The 21,106-nt window shown below is 39.6% G+C and overlaps 1 protein-coding gene across 2 annotated transcripts in view; it reads right to left on the bottom strand.

The window, feature by feature from the left end:
- Positions 1-8,185: 8,185 nt before the first annotated feature.
- The window catches only part of ANO2 (anoctamin 2), a 192,098-nt gene continuing 179,177 nt past the window's right edge, over positions 8,186-21,106 (bottom strand). The window contains exons 21-25 of one of the 2 annotated variants that reach the window (XM_027815075.2): positions 20,699-20,851; positions 20,553-20,605; positions 18,414-18,595; positions 11,449-11,554; positions 8,186-9,874 (exon numbers count right to left, since the gene is read on the bottom strand). In XM_027815075.2, coding sequence (XP_027670876.2) covers positions 9,593-9,874; positions 11,449-11,554; positions 18,414-18,595; positions 20,553-20,605; positions 20,699-20,851 — 776 coding nt within the window. In that variant the 3' untranslated portion in view covers positions 8,186-9,592. The remainder of the gene's footprint in view (positions 9,875-11,448; positions 11,555-18,413; positions 18,596-20,552; positions 20,606-20,698; positions 20,852-21,106) is intronic. The other variant, XM_027815076.2, reaches the window with a different exon arrangement.

Here is a 21,106-nt window from a genome sequence, read left to right on the forward strand (position 1 = left end):
AGGGGAGAACAGACTTCTTGGCTTTCTCTGTGCTCGTGGTGGATACATGCTGGAGGACCACATCAGACCTCGAGGGTACACCTGGGTGGTTTTGTGGGAGACAAGGGAGACGTTGCCTTTTCCCAGGGTTTTGAACCTGACTGAGGGGAAGAAATCACTACAAAAGCTGACTTTTTTCTTTTTATCAAAAAGAAGAGAAAATAGGAAACCATAAAAACCTGCTGGGGTTACCTGCAGCAGAAAGAACCACTGCTGCCTATAACACATTACAGGCACAGATCCTCCTATGCTGGAGCTGAGCAGGCCTGGCTTCACATGGACGTACATCAATGTATCCATACGGTCACAAATCACAGCCGAGTACCTTGAAGCTGAGGCCACCCTAGAAACATGTCACTGAAAAGAGATGACCAAAGGCTCCCAACAGCACCCCTGACAGCCGTGCAGTTTTACTGCTGGCCCTGGGATAGAAGCCCCAGCACAGGAGCCACGTTTCCACTACTCGTGTGCTCCACCTGAACGGCCAGTCGCAACCTGGCCAGCCGCGGCTTCGAGGCAGCCTTGCAACCAAGGACCAGTGCCAGCGTCTCTTCCCCTTCAGGTCCTCCCATCTAACAAGCATGGGCAGACAAAAAGTCTCTGTCAAAAATGTCTTTTAAAAAAGGGGCAGTTTTAAAGGAGTTTAGCATCTTTGCCATTTTTTTCTCGGGTTTGATTGGTTGGGTTTTTTTTTCCTAGATGATTTTTTAAGAGAATGAACCACAATTTTTAATGTAGTTCCAGAATAGCTTGTTCAACTCAAGTTTAGCAAAGAAACTCAGGAAACTGCAGAAAGATGAAGCTGGAAAGTGAGGTCAAGCTGAACATTGTTCTCAAAAGATTTCTGTGGAAGTTGCGTGGAAAATACTTGCCAGCGGGGATGATGACATAGGGCTTGGAGATTATCACGTATGACTGAATTTCAGTTGTTTTCAGAGTTAGGGGAGAATAAAGAGGAAGAGTGGCTGAGTTCCCCTGCGCCTACAAGAGGAAGGACACCATCCTCCTCACTGTCAGCAGGGGAAGAAGCCACGCTTGCAGATATTCCCCTTTCCCTTAAGCTGGGTGTCACAGACTTCCTGGGCTGGTGATAGGACACAGGCCTCGCGGATGTTGCTGGTCAGCTGCCGGAGGCTTCTGTGATAAATAGGTCTGGTTTAAAAAAATAAAAAAAAAAAAAATCACTGATTCAAGTGAGAGCTCTTCTCATTAATTTCACTAAAACAAGTGTTGTTTCGTTTTTTTTCCTAGAAGATGTTGACTTGGGGGGAAGGGAAAGGAAAAAGAAAGAACAATCATTTAACCCCAAATGAGGAGCTTGGCCTTATTTTGACTCCTGAGGTGCCGCAGCGTCTCCCAGAAGCTCCGGCTCCACTGCCTTGTGCCTGCACAGGGCTTCCAGCCGCCTTTCCTCCGCACGTGATGGCTGCCGCGATGCACGACACCTTTGTAAACACGGTAACGTACAGCACACACAGAGTCAGAAGAGAGAGGCTGTGGAAAATAAGAGGAAGAAGATCATATGGGATACGTAAATCTCGTCTCATGTAATACTTCTTCACAGCATTAGCTTTTGTTGAAGGATTAAGCTGTCCTAATCTCCACTAAATCCAAGAGAATAACAAGCCAGTTATAATTAATCTATTTTCTTGGCTTTGGAGAAAATCCCAAGTAGTTCTTATTCTTCATCTACTAAGCCAATTCCAAGGAAAAACTTCTGTCAGTGTCAGTTATGTGAAAAGTATCTCTGACTGAACTTGAATCCATGGAGAGGCTTTCAGAGTGTTTTCCCCTCTGATGGTTTGAGGCATGTTTTATGAACGTGTGTGCATTTCATGTCCTGCCTCATGAACATGTCCACCTCCTCTGAGTACCCTAGGTATGTGGGATTGTTTTCCTTCTGCTTTCTTGCTCCATCTACTGGAACCGGTTCTACATGGCATTTATATGAACAAATCATATGATGAGTATATTTATTTATCCTTGACAAAAAAAAAATATCCACAAACAAAACCAAAACCTTAATCCAATCTATACAGTTAATTTACTTTGGTTTTATAACAATGTGCACATTTTATAAACTAAATTTCTCCCTCTTTCAGGCTCTTAATCAGAACCCTGACAGCAAGAACACTCTTCTAGTTCAAAATGTTATAGGTTCATGTTCTAACTGACCTTCAGTGTTTACAAACTCTTATGAAAATATGTTATCGTTTCTCAAAAGATTAGATGTAGGGAAACAACAAGACGAAGTGAAATTCCCATCCCAGCATCAACCGAAGGATATTTGTGGAAATAGCTGAGATTTGAATTGTACTAGGCACATGTAAGTGTCTTTTTTAAAATAGTAATTTTTGAAAAAAAGCTTCAGAACAGATGTAAAAGAAGCTAAACCACTAGATTCTAGAGGAAAGTTTATATTGCACCTGTAAGACTCAGGATAAATTTATTGTCATGTTTGTTTGTCCCTTATTTAAAGAAGTGGCTGCTGGAAAAAAAAATCAGAAAATAATCCTGTTAAGAATTGGATCATTAGGACAGGACTAACTTTCTGATTAAATGCTGGGTACAAAATGCTAGAAGTTCTCTGTATTTGTGCAGTTAAAACTCCACAGGTTTTTTTTTTTCTGGAATTTCTGCTCTTTTTGCATAAAAATCAGCAAAGTAGTCAGGACTCACTCAAGAAACAGACTTTATCCTGTGGGTCAGATTCAGGTAGTATTGCAATTTCTTCTTGTAATTTCCCTTTAAGCAGAGAATAGTTTGTTCCCCTGTCTAGAAATGTCAAGTGAAACTATTAAAACTTGTGAAATAGCAGTATTTTTGTCCAGGCTCACCTAGCATTAGCATTAGTAGTCAATGAAAGAATAGCAATTTACACTGAATGGACCAAGACATTTTATGCAGTAAAATTCAGAAACACTAGCACTAGTGAGTCTTCTCCTCTGATCCTATTGTGGCAGTTGGAGCTCCACAAAAGGATGAGGTTATGGACTGGAATATGATATTGGTAAATTCTGAAGCGCACGTGTCTACAAACAAAAAATATGCAGGGACTTTTATTCAAACAAGAACAGTGTTATTCTCACAGCTTCATGCAGCTATTTTCCTACTCTCCCAGTTCCGCCTCCTTCACTAGCTTCTTTCTAGTTTTAAAGGCATGACTTTCATTCCCAGAACAGTCCTTCCCAAAATGCATGGTTCAGCTAGAGGGCTGCAATAGCCTTTCCAAGTTGATGGATGACATTGCTTCCCTGTTTATTCTCTCCTTGAACTAACTTACTGAAATGAAACACTACCGCATGAGATAACAGACACCCTGCCACCAGAAGTTGTGTATCTTGCATAAACTACATAGATTTAACTAGGTTATGGATCAATGTTCCTTATATATTTGAATTCAAGGATCACAGTTTTCGAAAGCGAGTCACAGTTGTGTCTGCCTTAAATCCATGCCACATGGAAGCACAGAGTGATAATCATTCTGAAAATCAAGTTTACTAAAGCCAGCCCTAACAAGACATCAGTATGAATGCAAACAAAATTGCTAGTCAGTTTTGAACAGTGAAATGATCTCAGGAAAATGCAGGGTCAAATCCCAAACTGGTGACTGCCCACATTGTCCATAGCATTGACATAGTGGGACTCACTGAAGACCACAGCAATGGAAGAGTTTGCTGTGGATGCACCTTTTTCACTGCCATCACATTTCACTACCCAACTGGTTGAAAGCTGTACGCAGAGCGGCATAGAAGAAACACTCTCTGATCAAGGGGATGCTGAAACCAAAAGAAAGACTTGCCCTGATTCCAGTGGGGTTTGACTCTGGGGATCTCATCTCAGGTGGCCACATTAGAGACAGACATAATATAATCCTGTGGTAGTAATAATTTTGCTCATTAAAACTGTATCTGTAGAACTAGGACATCAGTGGGAATAGCTTAGAAAGCGCTGTACATGTGAGTGGGAGTCATTGTTAGTGGCTGTCTTAAGAATCAGGAAAAGTAAAGCTGCAGAACTGTGCTGACAAGCAGACTGAAAATACATATAAATAAAAATATTTCATTAAATCATTATGCATGAATAAAATGTATTATCCTGTCTTAGGAGCTGTTACAGAATTTGATTGATTTTAACAATTCCATTGGTGATGTGAAAAAGGTGGTAAGGCAGCCTGTTAATACAGTGATTAATAATTTAATAATCAATTAATAATTGAGCACATTTGCAGATGATGGGTAAAAGATGGGAACTGTAAGGAATATTTAGATTTTTGGTAGTACTGAGGGAATTATGAAGGGCTGAAACACATTTATAAAAATAACTAAGGCAGAACCTTCCTTGAAAAAGTTGCACATAGGTCATAGAGAATCTAGAATAATTTTCTTGCTAAAAATATCCTTCAGCCTCTATTGTCTGTGGGCCTTTCAGGTGAAGCATGTACCAATGTCCTTACCAGGTAAGAGCTGGGAGTTCAAGTGTACATCCTCCTCCTCTCTCTGTACCTCCAAGTGCAATAAAGGCATTCTCTCTTGGTATACCTGAAAATCTTGTGCTACTGGACACATGAGATATTTTAACCAGTATATCGTGTAGAGGAATTCACCTACAAGAATAGGTCACAAACAAAACTGCTTTATATTTTCTTCTCAAAAGCAAAAGAATGAGACCAGACGGGGAATAGGAAGACCATCTGTGCCTAATTAAAGGGTGAGACTGCATAACAGCAACAGATGTTATATTATTGTAGTCAGAAGAGTTTATTGCTAACAGTGGTAAATATTGTGTGTGTTGAGTTGGGTATTTCCAAGCAATAATTTAACAGACATACTTCCACATAGGCTACCCTTTTCTTCCTGGACTACATTTCATTAGCTTTGAGTGTCATGAAAGGTCAAATTGCAGAAGAGGTCTAGATAGCAGTATTTTCTACATACTGAGAATGCTGAGGACTGAAAAGCCAACGACACCCATCACGAAAAAAGGCATATAGTGCTGATGATTTAAAAAATGGGCAAGTCTGCACGAAGAAGACATGACAGGAAAGGGTAGCATTCTTGCAACTTTACTCAGTTCCTGAAAGTGCTCTTTAAAACTAGAGATAACCACCGTGAGAGGGTTCATCTGGCTGTGTGGACTGGATGGATTCTGTAACTGATGGCATTTAGGCACAATGTGACTCAGGAGCAGTGACTTCAATGTGTGTCAGTTGTTTCTCCTGAAAAACTTCTGAAAGCTGTTTGAAACTCCCCTGCACCAGAGCCCAAAAGATAAGCTGTGATAAATGCAGCAGCAAACTCAGTCACCGTGAACTTCAGCTAGCCACAGAGTGGTGGACACACCTTACATTGCCTGATAATTACAAGGTCACACCCAATTATATCTGTGTTAAGGCTTTAAGCAAGCCTCTCTCCTCCCTTTTGTTACCTCCTATTCCCACCGTTCTGATTAGATGTGCAATTATGTACCTTCCTATTAATGCAACTCCACATGAGGCCTGGAGTGGTCGTTTGTGACTAGATGTGGTACTCAGTGTAGTATTAACTACTCACACACAAAGGCATGTGGGTTTTCATTTGTCTGCTTGTTTCTTTTAATTGGGCTTTTCACTTTATAGTTGGAACAGTCCAAAGGACTATGAAATTCTGAACTAAATGTGCAGAAACACCTATGCCATTTCTTCTCTGTTTACTTTATTCCTTTCTTTTGCCGAGATTTTAGCTCATTTTCATTGCTAAAGCAAGGAGTGACAATAGCTCGCGGGTTTTATTACCTCTGTGTTTCTACTTGCATCCCTGTTCTCTTCTTCCCTAGAGAGAGCTTTCCATGCACGTCTCCTGAAACAGTCATTCTCTGCATCTAAGACACAAGTTATGGTAAGGGTAGACTTACAAGTATCATGCTGATAAAAAGGGATCAGATAAAGTTTTGCTTTGTCCAAAAGAGATAAGTTAGAAACTGGGAATGAATGAATGCTGATCAGTGATCTACAGTTACAGGAGCTGATGGGAAGCAGTGTCAGGAGAATCCAGAGGTTGCCATAGAAATGTAACAAAGGATGCAATCCTCAGGGACTACACCTGAATCAAGTACCAAACGTGCAGGAATTCTCAGTGAATGAAACCCTCAAGTTTAAGAGAAAAATAGAAACCATATCGCAGATAAAGATAATTAAGCTGTCTGTCCTGTCTGTGGTATCATGGTAGATCCCATCTGGACGTCAGCCGTGATTGCATCTATGCCGCTTTCCCAGCCTTGTTTGGGTGAAATATATAAACCTCAGGAGAACTTTCAGAGCATCAGTGTACGTCTGCCAGCTTCTCTAGTTCCTTTCGCTAGGAAATCTAGAAACACATTATCATTTTTGGACCACAGCAAGCATTTCAGTTGCTTGTTATGGAAATTCTGTGTAACAACAGCCTAATGCGTTCAACTTTGGGATAACATTTTTCTGACTGTTTTTGAGTGACTCACAGTTTTTAAAAATACAGGATTATATTTCCTGGCTAAAGGGAGGGTGTAGAAAAATTGTTCTATTTTAAGAAGAGCCTTAACTCTGAATATCCTTCATCAAACAAGCCACTGGAAAAGAGGGTGCCATGCAACCTGTAAACCTCTTTCTAAACCCATTTCTGCATGCACTCCCACATACTTGGAAAAAGAAAGGAAGCGTTATGATAATCTAAAGGTCTGACAAGACTGATATTTCTACTCTTTGGAAGCACAGTATTTCTCCCCATCAGAGGCATTTTGGAGTGAAGAAAATATATTGTATTTGAATCAACTAGAGTTGTAAACAACAAACATAGAGAGTTTCAAACCCCCAAATCCACCACCAGAATCCAGTCTAAATGAAGGAATTGATGTCATTCATATTGACTGCCTTATTATGTTAGGCAGTGGAATCCCCAAAGGGGTTTGTCGGTCTTTTGAAAGTAAAATGAGACAATTTCGTTTGGAGGAGATACGGTGCCCTCATTTATATGTTAATCTTAGAGGAGGGAAACCAAGGTTTATGTCTCAGCCCTGTCACAGATTTCCAGCAAGGAAGCAAAATTCTTAAAAAAATATATTCACTCAAGCACCTAGCAAAATTTAAACAAAATAAACCAAGCATGATCAGTCGGGAATCTAGCCGTTGCTAATTCTTTCAGTGATGGAAATACATTAATCACTCTGACTCAGGAGGTTAGGTGCTGGTCTTTTGGAACCTAAAGCCCAAGTGCTCAAGCTAAAAGGCAGACACTGGGGCTCCGGCTCGGGGCATCCTCTGAGGAGACTCATCTGGGCATCTCAGAAAGCAGTGTGGAGATGGGATGAGTAGCTACCTGGCGGTGCCTTTCTCTCTCTGGTGACTGCAGAAGGAACCTACCTGAACTGTAATAGCTATGTTTTGGTAATACAAATTCATCATCTGAGCCTCCCCAAGATGCAACAACAAGACTTTCAGATCTGACAATGATTTAGGTCACACAACCACAGGTGACTGTGAGGTATTTGTACTAATAAAAAGTTTAAATTGTATTTAATAAGACTATTTTCCTATAATTTTCCTATCTACCTCAATGAACTAGAAACACCAAATATATACGCAGTCAAAAATTTATAAACAGTACATTTTGCCAGGAGCTTTTTAAATAGCTTGGTTTAGATATTGTATATATAAAAAGGGGAGAAGCATTGTAATACTACATTTCTGTCTATTTACAAGCTGTATTTGTAGGCTTGAGTGTATATAGCCAAACTGAGATCTGGGCAATATCCCTAGCAAACTGTTATTAATTAAAAAAAACCCCAAACAACAGTTTCAGAAGGGGGAAGAACTCTCTCTGAATTAATTTAAAATTCAGCAAATGAGTTTTGACAGGCAAAAAAAAAAGAAAACATTTGGAGAGGTCAGACTTTTTTCAACGAAGTTAAACATTTACAATTTTATTCAAGTTGATGGTATCATTTAAAATTTTATCTACTGTGTAGAAGGGATAAATAACCCTAAATGAAATATTAAAAATTAATCTCCAAAATGAAATTTTCAATTGCAGCCCATCTTTAAACAGTTTTCTCATTTTCATTTTCTTTAGTCTAGGCATTAAATTAAAAAAAAATAAAATTATTATTTTCACATCTCTCATTAGATTACCAAAAGTTCTCATGGAAAAACATTTTTCCATCTGAGAACAATGAAATTCTTAGGCTTCAGAAATATATAAAATACTGTTATGATGTTTAAAAGCAATCATCTTGTATACAATGCCTGCAACTGCAGCACTTCTTTTGGTTTGTGTTTTTGATGGTTTTGAAAGCATTGTTGAGAAGATAATGAGAAGAAAATCTTTTATCAAGACTGAATATTAAGCCAGGTTAGAGACAGAATTTACAGTAAAAGAAACAGATTTTTTTACGAAAGTTTTATTTTCATTCATAACAGAATAAAGTTATTCATTAAATGCTTGTAGATGAAAGCTTGGTTAGTGAATACGTTTATCTTCCAATGAAACACAGTTCTGCATAATATTTTACTTTACAGTAAATGCACAACAGCAGCGACTTTTGTTACTTTACGTGCAATGTACATGAAAATGCCACATGATTTACAGGGCTCAATTCCGTTCTTACTCATCAGCTCCACACTGGTGCTAATTTAGTGGCATGATTCCTCTGGATACTGGCTGAATTCCCAGTCTAAGTGAGAGGAGGATAAACATGCAGGGTTTTCTTCGTTCAGGACAATGACTAACAACGAGCTTTGTTGGGTCAGTGGCCGACTTGGCAGTGCTGGGTTAACAGTTGGGCTCCATGATCTTAAAGGTCTTTTCCAGCCTAAACTATTCTATTACTATGATTCTAACAGCTTTACTTCATTCTGATGCATATGCTGTGGCCTCTCTGCTCATTAGCACATACGTTCAAGCTCCTGCTAAGCAAAACAATATATTTGTAGGTGAAAGTGCTCAGTGATTCTCATACCTTCTGTTTCCACAGCTCTGTGCCCTTAACAACAGCCCTGCCTGCTCTACAGAGACAGCACCAAGTGGCAGTGTACATTAGGAAGGCACAATGACTCCTGAAGACTCTGCAAGTTTATAAACCATCGACTGGCGGCTACAAGACATGAGGCTGTGCATTGTGTGCAGTTTGCCATGGTCGGTCAGGTCTGCCAAAAGATAGATACTAGAGCAGGAGTGTCCCTTCTGTTCCCTGTGCCCCATGAGGTGTCTGCAGGGAGAGGGACAGTTGTGGTCCTGCAGGGACTCCATGAGCAAGGAGAATGCCTGCATGCCTACCCAACTCACATGCAACACCACAAGGACTAGCTACAGCCACAATACAGCCCTTATCTTGCACTGATAAAGTCTGAAAAAGCTGCAGCCGAGATAACATATAAAATGTAAGGGAGACCCTTGCATAGGGAGTTTCTAAGAGAGCAGAATCAGCCTCCTTTTTGCTCCTTGTCTCTCCCTTGACTGTCTCTCCCTTCCTTGCTCCAGGTTCAGAATCACATCACACGGTAAGCAGCAGAGGTAAGCATGGTATGTTACCCTTCTCTAAGGAGTCACACTTCTGTGTGCTGCGAGCTAAAGGAGGCAAAGCTGCCTTTCTGACTTCGGTTAAACTGGCAGAAGCTGGCAGCCCGGAACCTTTCGCCTTTGGTTCCACTTTTGTGTTCCTGCTTGTCGCGTGTGATAAAGTTTTCAATCAGCTTCAGTTTTTCATGCTCTTCCTTCAGGAAGAAGTCAACAAGCAGGCTCTTCTCCTTTTTGATCTGTTCACTGATGTCCTTGGGGATGTCAGGAATCATCCAGTCAACCAGAACACTGAGGAACATCACCAAGTTCTGCAAACACAGCAACAGATGTCAAGCAAATATGAAAAATCAAAACCACTCACACTAGAGCAAACCCAAACTTTTACTGAAGCTGTGAGTCAGGTATCAAACATATTTCACTGATGTTGTGTGTTATTAAGCATTTGAGTAAGGCCTTAGCTGAAAAAACAGCTCACGCTTGTGCACAGCTCCCCTGTGGTGGAAAGGCTCAGTTAAACACATGCTTCATTTGCAAACTTTGAAATTGGAAAGGACTTGGATTCATCAAATGATTCACAGTCTAAGTAGCTAAACCAACCTTATTCTTTACAGGTGTCCAAAGGTGCTCAGTTCTCAACATCAAATTCAGTGAGACTGAGTTCAGAATCAACTACTATAAGGGCAACATCAGTGGAAGCATCCTCCAATACAATCACATCCATGTGTTTCCAGTGTGGCCTGAGCAGACAGCAGACAACTGTCATGGTCATTCTGTCCTAAAATCCTTCTGTCTGTTGACAAGCAGGATTTTTTTTACACTACCGCAGCATGCAAGCCACATTCCTGAACCTCAGGTGTCAGGGTCATTACAGGTGATGCTCATAACACAGAGGCAGGAAGCAGACTGGGCAAAAAGTTTTGCTTGTTTGTGAAGTGTATAGGTAAATTATGCTTTGGGGTTTATATTAACATGATAATGCTTTGAAAACTGCTGTGTTGTGTAACGCCTCAAAATGTGTGGCAACATTTGCTGACAAGGCTACTAGCATGAACCCTCCGTCCTCATCCGAGACAATGGAGCTAATTAAGCAAGGAATGTACTCTGGCAGAACAGGCAGGCTATTTGAAGCCCAGCATGACCCGTTGGTTTCAAATGTTTTGCACCAGTGGTGGAAAATTACTAAAGTCAGACCAAAGAAGCAGAAGAGGGCAATATAAACCAGGCAAGACTCTCAGTCACACTTAGAAACATTCGGCAGGTGAGGAGAAGAAACAGGCAGATTTCAGTATGAGGGATGGGACCAGTTTGACTTTAGAGGGATCCCAGATCATGGAGGCGGCTTCTGCCATTCGGAAGGCTAAGCCGTGGTAGCAAATTCCTTGCCAATGAAATCTTCACACTGGGGAGAATTTATTCCATGTATTTGTATAAAGTAGCGAAAGACCTTGGAGGATTTATTACTTCTGTTTATTTCTTTCTTTGGGTATAGAACAGCATTTAACAAGCCTACGCAGCATTTATGTGCTTTTTACAAGTGGTGCCCCTGAGAGTATAAAAGCTGATAAAATCCACTTAACTGAACCATTTGAGAGCCCAGGGTGTTTTGGGGATCACTGCTAGTGCCAGGGCCTAATGCAAGCTGTGGGGCTTCCCTTCCATGAAGGGGGAGGAAAGGTCTCCTGAGGAGCCATGCCGCAGTGCTCCGAAGGGAGAACCTGTGCCGCAGCCCCCTGACACCTCAGCAGGCTCGGTGCGAGCACATCAGGCTGGGTATTTGCAAACAGAAAAGCTCTATTGGACATGGGCTTCTTTGGCACATGCTTTTTCATCCATTTGTTATGATAACTCTATGACTGAAATTGCAGCAACTCAACAGGCTTACCTGAAACAGAATAACAAAAGCCAAGCGAGCGGATAAGACTGCCCAGTACTGCTTAGAAAACTCATACTGATTTGGGGACCAAGGTGGTTCTCTGTAGTCTTTGAACCTGCCGATGGAGACAGCTCAGTTATCACACAGTTCCAGCAATCTCCTTCTGCACCTATTGCCTTGATTTACATGATCTTCCAATAGCAAGACCTAAAGAATCAAATCCTCCAGATGTTCCTACTTCAACCCTTACCATGAAATACAACTCCAGAATTAGAGCTGGACTATCTCCACTAAATTTAGCAAGCTTAGTCTGGTTTTCACGGTTGTAACCAAAATCAGAACATTGTTCTAATGTTGGAAATTTCCAGATTTTCCAGGATTTACAAACATCCCTTTTTTTTGGTTAATGTTAAAATGATCTCAGAGTACAGGGAATAAAGTGTTGAAATCAAAGCAAAGACACAGTCCAAAGCATTTTCAGCCTAAAGGAGACAAGCCTGCATGCATCGCACCTAAACCTTGATTAATTTAGGAAATAGTTCAGCCCACATACAATCCAACTCACAGTTTGGTGGTCCCTCTCTTTACATTAACGACAGGGGGAGCCATGGGAAAGGCACTTCCTAAATTAACTGTCTATCCTTAGACAGGATAAAACAGAGCCTTAGTGGTTTGGTGTAAAGGCTGATGCTTTTAGTATTATCATCAATCACTTGGAAGAAAACAACAGGCTAATAAAAGTCACAGATGCTCCTAAATGGGAAAGTTTTGCAAATAGCAGGAAACACAGAAAGCAATAAGAAACACAGACAGGAAACACAATAAGAATAATCTGGGGAAATGGAAAATAATTAAAACTAAAACAATTGAAGGATCCTTGAGAGGATAGAGTTTGAAAGAAAATGCAATGAAAATAGCCTGGAGCTTACAGTGGCTAGCAAGTTAGCACAAGTTTGAAATATGGCAGTAGGACATTATCACTTCTGGATGTATAAACAAAATGCACGATGGTGCTGGAGGCATTAGCCCTTCTCTGAACAGCTCCGGTAAAGCCACACCTGGAATGCTGCATGCGGTCATTCAGCTGTGGGGATTGCAGAGGGGAAAAAAGGGGGGAGGGGGGGAAAAAAAAAAAAAAAAGAAAAGGAAAAATATAGCAACAAATTGAAGGCAGATCAGCTAAACAATCCAGGGGCTGAAGAGACTGACTCACCAGAAAAGATTAAAGAAGAGCACATGTATTGCTCCACTTTGGTAAGTAACAGCCACAGTTGGACATGATAACCATGCACAAATTGTGCCCTTAGGACTGAAAGGGATAATTTAGTGCTGTTCAGTGTTTGACTAGGAGTAATGGGATGAAATTAAGAAAGGGAAAATCTGTTTTGAATACCACAAAACCCTTCCTGACAGTAAGATTCATTAGACTGTGGAAAAGCCTCCATTGGGGGATAATGGAGAAGGTTCATATATAATATCTGTCAGCTTCAGTTCGCAGGTGTGTTTACCAAAATTACCTTCAGGTTCTACTTACATGGGTTTGCATGTTAAATTGTACATTTACAATCCACAAATCCAACCTGCCCCACACACCCCCACCCCCCCAAGAAATCCAGTTCAAAATGCTGGATGTAATTCTGTGCTGCACCTTCTGGAGCAAAGGACACAAGGTACAACCCACGATGGGGAGAGGGAGGAGGAAGAGGAGGAAAAAACTACTTTAAATTGGGGGCTGTATCCATTTATGGAAGCACTGTCTGGTCTGTGTTAGACTCGGGATTATTTTGTTCAGTGGTGCATGCACCGCAGCCGAGCTCTCCGTCCTGTTTTACATGGGATTCCTGTTCGGTCCTGTGCTGTGCCTGCACTGTGCGATTCCCCCTCTGGTACCTTTCCATACAATGTGGACTCCTGCATGTTGCTCAAATCTGTGTATGAGGCTGCAGCCAGGGCCAGAGCCAGTTCCCTTGAATTTTATCTGCTTGAACATCAAAGCCAAGGAAAACCACTGAGTTTGTTGTGGATTTTTCCTAGCGCTATAAATCAACCTCAGTCTTGAAATGGAGCCCAGGTTCACCTGGAAGGGTCACCAACTGTGGTAGGTTTTCCATTTAATGTACTCTGAGCTTCACAAACTATGTAAGTGTTGCAGGACATCAGACCCCATGGAAATATCACCTGGCTCAGCTGGAAATCACGCTGCTTATGATGCCTGAATCTACATTCAGCAGAACACTACCAAATGATTTATGGTGAAGGGAGATGTTATTAGAGCTATAGACAAGGTAGCTGGGCCTCCTCCTCACCTCCCTTTTTAATTATTCTATTAGCACATGGGACCTCAAAGCACAATAACCCGGGCCTTTTCTAACCACTATGTTCTACAGGTAGTTTCTTTTTCAAAAAGACCATCTTTTCCCTCACCTCTTCAGTTCTTCATTCTTAATATATTTGATAGAGCAGGTACACGAAGAGCAGGAAATGACTGGTGCTGCAAGGACTATTGTGTTTCAAAAATAGCAAAGAACCCTAATTCCACTGAAAAAGGACAAGAATTTGAAGTAGTCAATGTACGTTAAGAATAGAGCACAGAAAAGTTTTGAGGGAAAAAAGAAAAATACACACTGAAAGCAGAGAAATGTTGGGGAAGTGAGGATGGATGGAGAAGACCATGAAAGACTTAGATGAAACTGAAGCCAGAGATAAGAGACGTACGCTAATATAGCTCGAAAGTATATTGTGTATATATAAAGTATATTGTGACGGAAAAGAAAGAGTGGTAGAAAAATGAAAATGTGTATCTAGGTGGAATTGCCAATCAGTTTAAATAAACTGATGTGTTTAATTTCCTTTTTCAGCTGGTCTTTGACAAGGTATTGAGGAAAATATGCCTGAATTACTAGGGAGTAGTGTTTCAGCAGTGCAGGAATATTTAGAGAATCATTCAGGGAAAATCATTATGATCTACCACTGATCACCAGGAGCAGATGAGATGAATCCCAGGACATTAATGAATTCATTCAAAGACACTTTATAAATTTGCTGAATATTGGAGCAGAGTTGTGCTAAGGGAAAAGTCTTTTTAATGACTCCCTATCTGCTGCTTTCTTCTTTGCAGTGCCATCAGCATGCTTTCATGTACTCCATTATCATACCATGCTATAAAGATTCAAAGGGCAACACCAATTTTAAAAAAAGTCACATAACTTAGCAAGGTTGGCATTTAACTTGCCTTCAGCTACACAAATGTTGTTTTTCTCTGAAAAAAAAAATCATTACAACTAATGCTATGCGTCAGAATGTCGTTACAGCAATGTTTATTTGGAAGCAGTGTCAAAGAGTTCACAGCATTGTAGAAAATGCTGCTCAAAATATTCAAAGAATGTATTCTGGATGTTTGGTGTGAGAGTTGTTTCTGGCTTGTTACGGTTATTTTTAAGATACCTTAATCTCTGGCAATGCCCGTAAGGAGCAAAATGCAGGATTATTGTAACCACATTTATCTCCAGAGGTCACAGAAATCTAAGAATAAGAGAGGTCAGCTTGTTCCCAACATATTTGCCAGAAACAGAAAAACAGATTTTATTTCCAGCTTAAGGGACAGTGTTTGTTGCCTGTCTCTTGGGACACAAGCTAGATACCCCATATTTTATCACAGCCATAGTTTTGTCCAAAGCTGAGATTCTGATAAGATTCAAATGAGGCAGACGATAATGAGAAACAGTGAATGTGGATGCTGGCATCTCTTCCTAATTGTTTCCTGATAACGGAACAGAAATGCTCTCATGGTTGTTTCTCATTCGGACTAGTACATGGTCAAACATTTAGTATATGCTTCTTTTCAATCAATTACTTTTTTTTTTCTTTTTTGCTTGGTTTTTTTCTTTTTTTTCTTGGTGGCATAGGCTTGGTGTTATCAGGCAGGGACCACTTTTATACCTAGTGTGGATTATTCATTTCTCCCTGCATTTTGGCTCTGTTGAATCCATGCTAATCAGAAGAGTGCGTTTAATCACTGTTGTTAATGTACACATTTCCAAATACACTGGCAGTCATACACTATTGATAGAGGCCAGTGCCTGAGACCAGGTAAATAGTAGCAAAGTGAAGGCAGCAAAGTCACAGTGAAGTAGGAGATCCATATGGATCGACATGCTTGTTGAAGGAAAACAGGCTAATTTGGGGATACAAATTAAAAAGTGTTTGGAACTGAGAGCATAAAAGAATTTCATAGATTTACAAGTCTGTCAGAAAGTACAGAGATGCTGCATGCTCTTACATAGAACTTTATACTAAGAAATAACTCCTGGTAACACACTGAAATAGTGAATATAGCAGAGTTTACAGGGAACGATATTTTGAGCAAAGAAAGAGGACAAGCCCCATGTTTAAGGTGCTTTACCCTGTCTGCCACAAGCAGAGCAGCAGGTAGAGCACAGCATGTGGCTTTAAGCTCTGGAGAGCTTTAAGCAGCCTCAGCTCCCACCTGACCTCTTCCCAAGAGGCAGCAGGTCCCTTTAACAAAGTTCCTGACACAGGGACTTGGCTGTGCTGAGTAATATGTTCTCTCTTTACCTGCTTAAAGTTAGCAGTCTTATCTGTGCACTCATCTGCCCTCAGTTATAGTCAGGATAAGAGGGTGGGTGGGTCCCCAAGGGCATCCCACAGGCAGTGCCCGAGTGAGGGACCAGGCTTCTTCTCTCTGCATTCACTGTGCTTCCAGTGAAGGAACTGGGATGCATCACTGTTGTGGGTTGTAGTTGGGTGAGATAAATACCCTGCTTAAAGTCAGCGTGATCCTAAGTATGACTGAAGTTGGCTTGCACAGGAGCAGGAGATAAACATGCACAAACTACATTGAACAATGCCAACTTTAAGACTTCTCTCTTGTAAATAATTACATTATGATATTTAATATATTCTCTAAGATGGGTGTTGATTTGTAGGCCTCATTGAAGAGCGTCTGTCTACCCCTTCTCAAGATATTTGAGCAAAACATCTTATTCCCTGATAAAATCAGAACACAAAATCCCCACTGATTTCATGGGAGATAGGTATATAGCTTACGTGTAGAACTGTGTCGTCATTTAGAAGCAAGGGGAGGTTTTTGGCTACTTCAGGAACCTTGCTAGACTATGATCCCTTAAAGAGTCAGTGAAAAGAAGTGAACTGTCCTGAAGGGCAATTTACAGCACCTGTTACAAGCATAATCACGATGTTATTTTCTCTCTTTACTTTTAAGTGGCTGCCTGTTTCTAAATTAATTTATTTTTTAGAAGGGTAAAATAAGCTAATATTTAAAATTACCTGAATTTTGAGGATTTTCATTTTTAAAAAATCAAAACATTTCATTTATTTGAAATATTTTCTCTTCCCAACTTTAACAGGAAGACAAGGATATTGGTAGGACAAAAATGTGCATCCACTAGGATTACCTTTAGTTACAAGCCTTCTACGTCATGCTGAGAATTGCTCTTGCAAATTTATAGAAGAAACTGATGGTCATAACTTAACAGTAACCCTAAACAAATCTCCATCTGCCTTAGCTATCTCTGTCTACTCTATAAATACAATTTCTTTGAGAAAGTGAATGTCAGATATGCAGAAATGTAGGGATCACTGGAGAAATTTACCTGTTTTGAATACATATGTATCAAGAACAATGATTTCAAGTGAATGGGAGGAAAGAAGAAAGAATTCTGAAGCTCTAACTAGAAAACACTACTCAATATTTACTGTATCTACAATACTAGCAGTATTTTCTGGCTGTATCTGAGAATGCAATAAACCAGAAAAGGCCCATCTGATGATAGATGGTATGTGAATGTCACCTGTAAGATTTGTCTCATCATTCTGCTCTGCTTGGTATCTGATCTTGTGCCCTTGATTTGACACTAATGCTGAGAGAATACGGTGATAGATTTTAAGAATCCTCCCTTTGACACCTTAGCCAACATTTTTTCAGAATAAAACCACAGTACGAAAGCATGAGAGCCAAAACCTGTGTTTGAAAAAGGAGGCTGGGAAAGACAGAGGTGAAACTAGTTTTAGAACTAGGACAGCTTTAGCTGGCAACTTTCAGGAGCTCTAGATTCAAAAACCTTGCCACACATCAGAAAAAGACAGCAAACATATGCAAATATAGTATGCATCAAACCAAGGAAGGCCTCTTAAAGACCTGTGTGTAGTAAAATGCATATAAATGAAGGTTTGCTTCCAAAGAAAATGGAAGAGCAAGATTTGTGATGAATTCTTGCCATCGCAGAAGCTAAGCACAGTGTGATTTCAAAGAAGTCCAAAAGGAAGGTGGGGAAAACACTGACCTGAGGAGCTCAGTTTTGAACAGCCTTGGGTTGTATTGCTTTAAAACAGCTCTTTGAAGTTCTGTATATCTTTATAAAAAAAATCAAGGTTACTTTGAGAGCCCTGGAACTGTGTTAGTGATTTCTCATGCACTGGAACTACTCCATAGGCAGTTGCACTATGGGACCAGTGGACTAGATATCTTGGATGTATTTTACAAGAAGCTGAGCCTCGTTTCCCCAGTCTGAAAAGATTAATCTAAAATATAGGATGTGTAGATGGAGAATGGTGCGAGTTTTAAAGATGGGCAGAATATATTGTAAACTCAGATCTCATCAAGCAAACACTGAACTTAAAGAAAAAGAAAGCCTGGTTCTTAAATAGTGGGTGTCCATTTTTAAAAAAAATCATTGTTTTTAATGAAAGTTATGTATTTCAATAAAGAAAAGGGGTTTTATTTGAGTAAGTCTACCTAAATTGTTTATTTTGCCTTTTAATGCACTGGAAAAGAACCTTCTAACATAATGAGACTACTCTAAGAGCTGTACTCTTACAGCCACCTTTTTAAAGGCACAAATATTATCAGTTCCCACTTGGAAAAAAAAAATTGTCTGACAAAAGACCCAAAGACATTACTTTGACTATACAAACTGTCATTAGAAGTCATTTACCTGCAGAATAAAACATTCTGTGCAAACGGGGAGTTTTCTGGCTGTGTTCCATCCTTGAGATGACTGACATTGAAGTATGACAGCGTGTGATTGATGAAGCCATGCATGGTTCCATTTTGACTGTATGCATATCGATACATAAGGCGTGGAATGAAATCAGATGTGACAGCAATTACAAAAGCCTGAGAAGTGAAAAAAAAACAACCAAAAACCAACCAAACAACATCATCATGAATCTATGTCTAACGTGTTTCAGATTAAGTTAATTCAGGTGACAATTTTCTTGTTCAAGTACATTTGATGAATTGAGAGTTAAATGGCCAGACCTGGTACAGAAAGTATACTTATGTAAATGCACAGTAACCTGCTCTGTCTCCCCAGGGGAAGGTTGTAGTTAGGAAAGAGCAGTATTTCTTTGAGCATAGAGTAGCAAAAGCAGTTAATGTACTGTATATTTCTCTAACTCTTTCCATCCCTGGAGCCATTAAGAAATTTATAACTAGTTTAAAAAAAAAAAAAAAACCAAACACAAGAACACATAATAGCTAGCTGGTATAATTTGGAGTATAATTCGGTGTAGTTACATGGTGTTATCTGAGATAAACCAGTTGAATGTAAGGTAACCATCCTCCATTTTCCCCTCTGCATCTGGGTTTACACATCTGATATCAGTGGATCTAACACTAGTATAAAACTGGTATAATTGTGAAGTGAATCAGACAGAATTATCTAGATTGTATCAATAAGAATTCATTAGATTCATTTAAAACTTCATTTTGCTAAATAGTTCTGCATCACTATTATCCAGATGGAGACGCAGAACTGGGCATTCAGTGGTTTTCTTTTTTAAAATCGGGTATGCACATATATAAACTTCTGTCAAGAAAAAGTAGCTAACTGATATTTAGTTGAATCACCAGGAATCCCCAGGAAATAAAAATGTCTGACACACAAAATGATCCAGGACATAAATCTGCAAAGTGTATTCAAATAAAACCGAGAGGCTACAGAGTTTTGCTCTTCCAGCACAGGTCAGTGCTGGAAACCTGAAATCTGTGCCTGACAGCAAAATTATGGGTATGTGCAGGGCTACACAGATTTCCTACCTTAAATCCTGCAAACTGCTAAGCCATAAATGAGTAATGCTCCACCCAAGTGAAACAACACTGCTTCTTTGGAGGCATTGTAGTTCTCCCAGTTGTAATGATAGCTTACATACTGCCACAGCATGCTGTTGTGCTGGAAGCTATTGTACTAGGTACATTGCATAACACCTCTGCACAAGTTTCCCCTTCAGTAGTGACAATCAGTTCCCTTTCTAAAGTTCCTTGGTATCTTTGGTATTTTACAGTTGCCCTTGACCTTAAAAGCTTTTTCCAACCTAAATGATTCTACGAGCTTATGATCTGTGGTTCAAAAACCCACTAGATAGTTTTATCATTAAACTCCTAGGACACAAGCCTTTTTTATCTTAAAGCATACACAGGAAAATTTTACTTAAGGAATACATGGAGAACAATAAACATAATATGTCCGTATACCAGACACTCGTGTTCATGTAATTATTCTTGTTCTATGAAAGAATATAATTTTCCATTAAGATTTTGTAGCTTGGGGAGCATGTAGCCCAAATAATAATAATAAAAATATTTTTAAAAACCTACCTTTACAGAAATACTCACTCTGTGAGAGAAATTATATTTAGGGTTATAGCCATAACTGTATATATCAGAACAAACGCTTATGCTATCTAGTCAAAGGACTTTCTGCTCCTGGAATCCAGGACGATGTATTTACATACTGTTCATTCATGAACAGATATCCCAGCAGAATAACAGTAAAAGGCATGGATGTGAATAAGAAGTAGATCTTTAATAGTTATCTGGAGTGTTGCCTGCTTATGTTGCTTTTATTCGTTGTTCTTGTATGAATTAGTCTTCCAGTCCTACATGATATGAGGACAGAGAATTGTTTCTAGTGAAATTGTGCTTTACACTTCCACAAGAATGAACTGGATAATTTAGATTTTATTGTATTTTATAGCAATTGAGAAAGTTAGACTTGACTTTTAAATTATGTCGGAGGGACAATATAAGCTCCCAAGATCATTGTTAGAAACTGGTGTAACCAAATACTTACATTAATGATAACTGAAAGCTTTCCAATACCACTCAAAATGTTATACCAAATTCCTGTAAGTGAAAAACATAACTTATTAAAGGATTTACTATCATTTTACTTCTTTCTTATTGAATTTTTCACTGTAATGTTTTTTCATTGCTTACCTATATCTTTTGCTCTTACTGTGTCTGGCCTCCTCAGTTCAGTAACAAACTTTTTTGCATCAAGCCGGACTTCTATGATGTTGTTCAGGAGAGCAAAGAGCGGTGCCAGGGGGAAGGAGGCAACAAAGAGTGTGACGAAGCCAAACTGGATAACTAGAAGAGAAATATGTAATGTTTTTTAATATCTTCTGAAGGGAGCTGGTAAATGTAGCTGACAGCAAATTGTTAATGAGCTTCATGGGTTACAAAATCCATACAACTCCACAGTTAGGTCCCAGTAATAAATACCACAAAGAAAAACTAGGAGAGAAAGGTTTGTGACTATGCTTTATGAATGTTTCTAATAATACTTCTAGTCTCTAGCACAAGCACAAGCCAAAGTAAATAATAAATCTGATGAAGACAAAG

The sequence above is a fragment of the Falco cherrug genome, chromosome 5 (assembly GCF_023634085.1).
Source record: "Falco cherrug isolate bFalChe1 chromosome 5, bFalChe1.pri, whole genome shotgun sequence".
NCBI lineage: Eukaryota > Metazoa > Chordata > Aves > Falconiformes > Falconidae > Falco > Falco cherrug.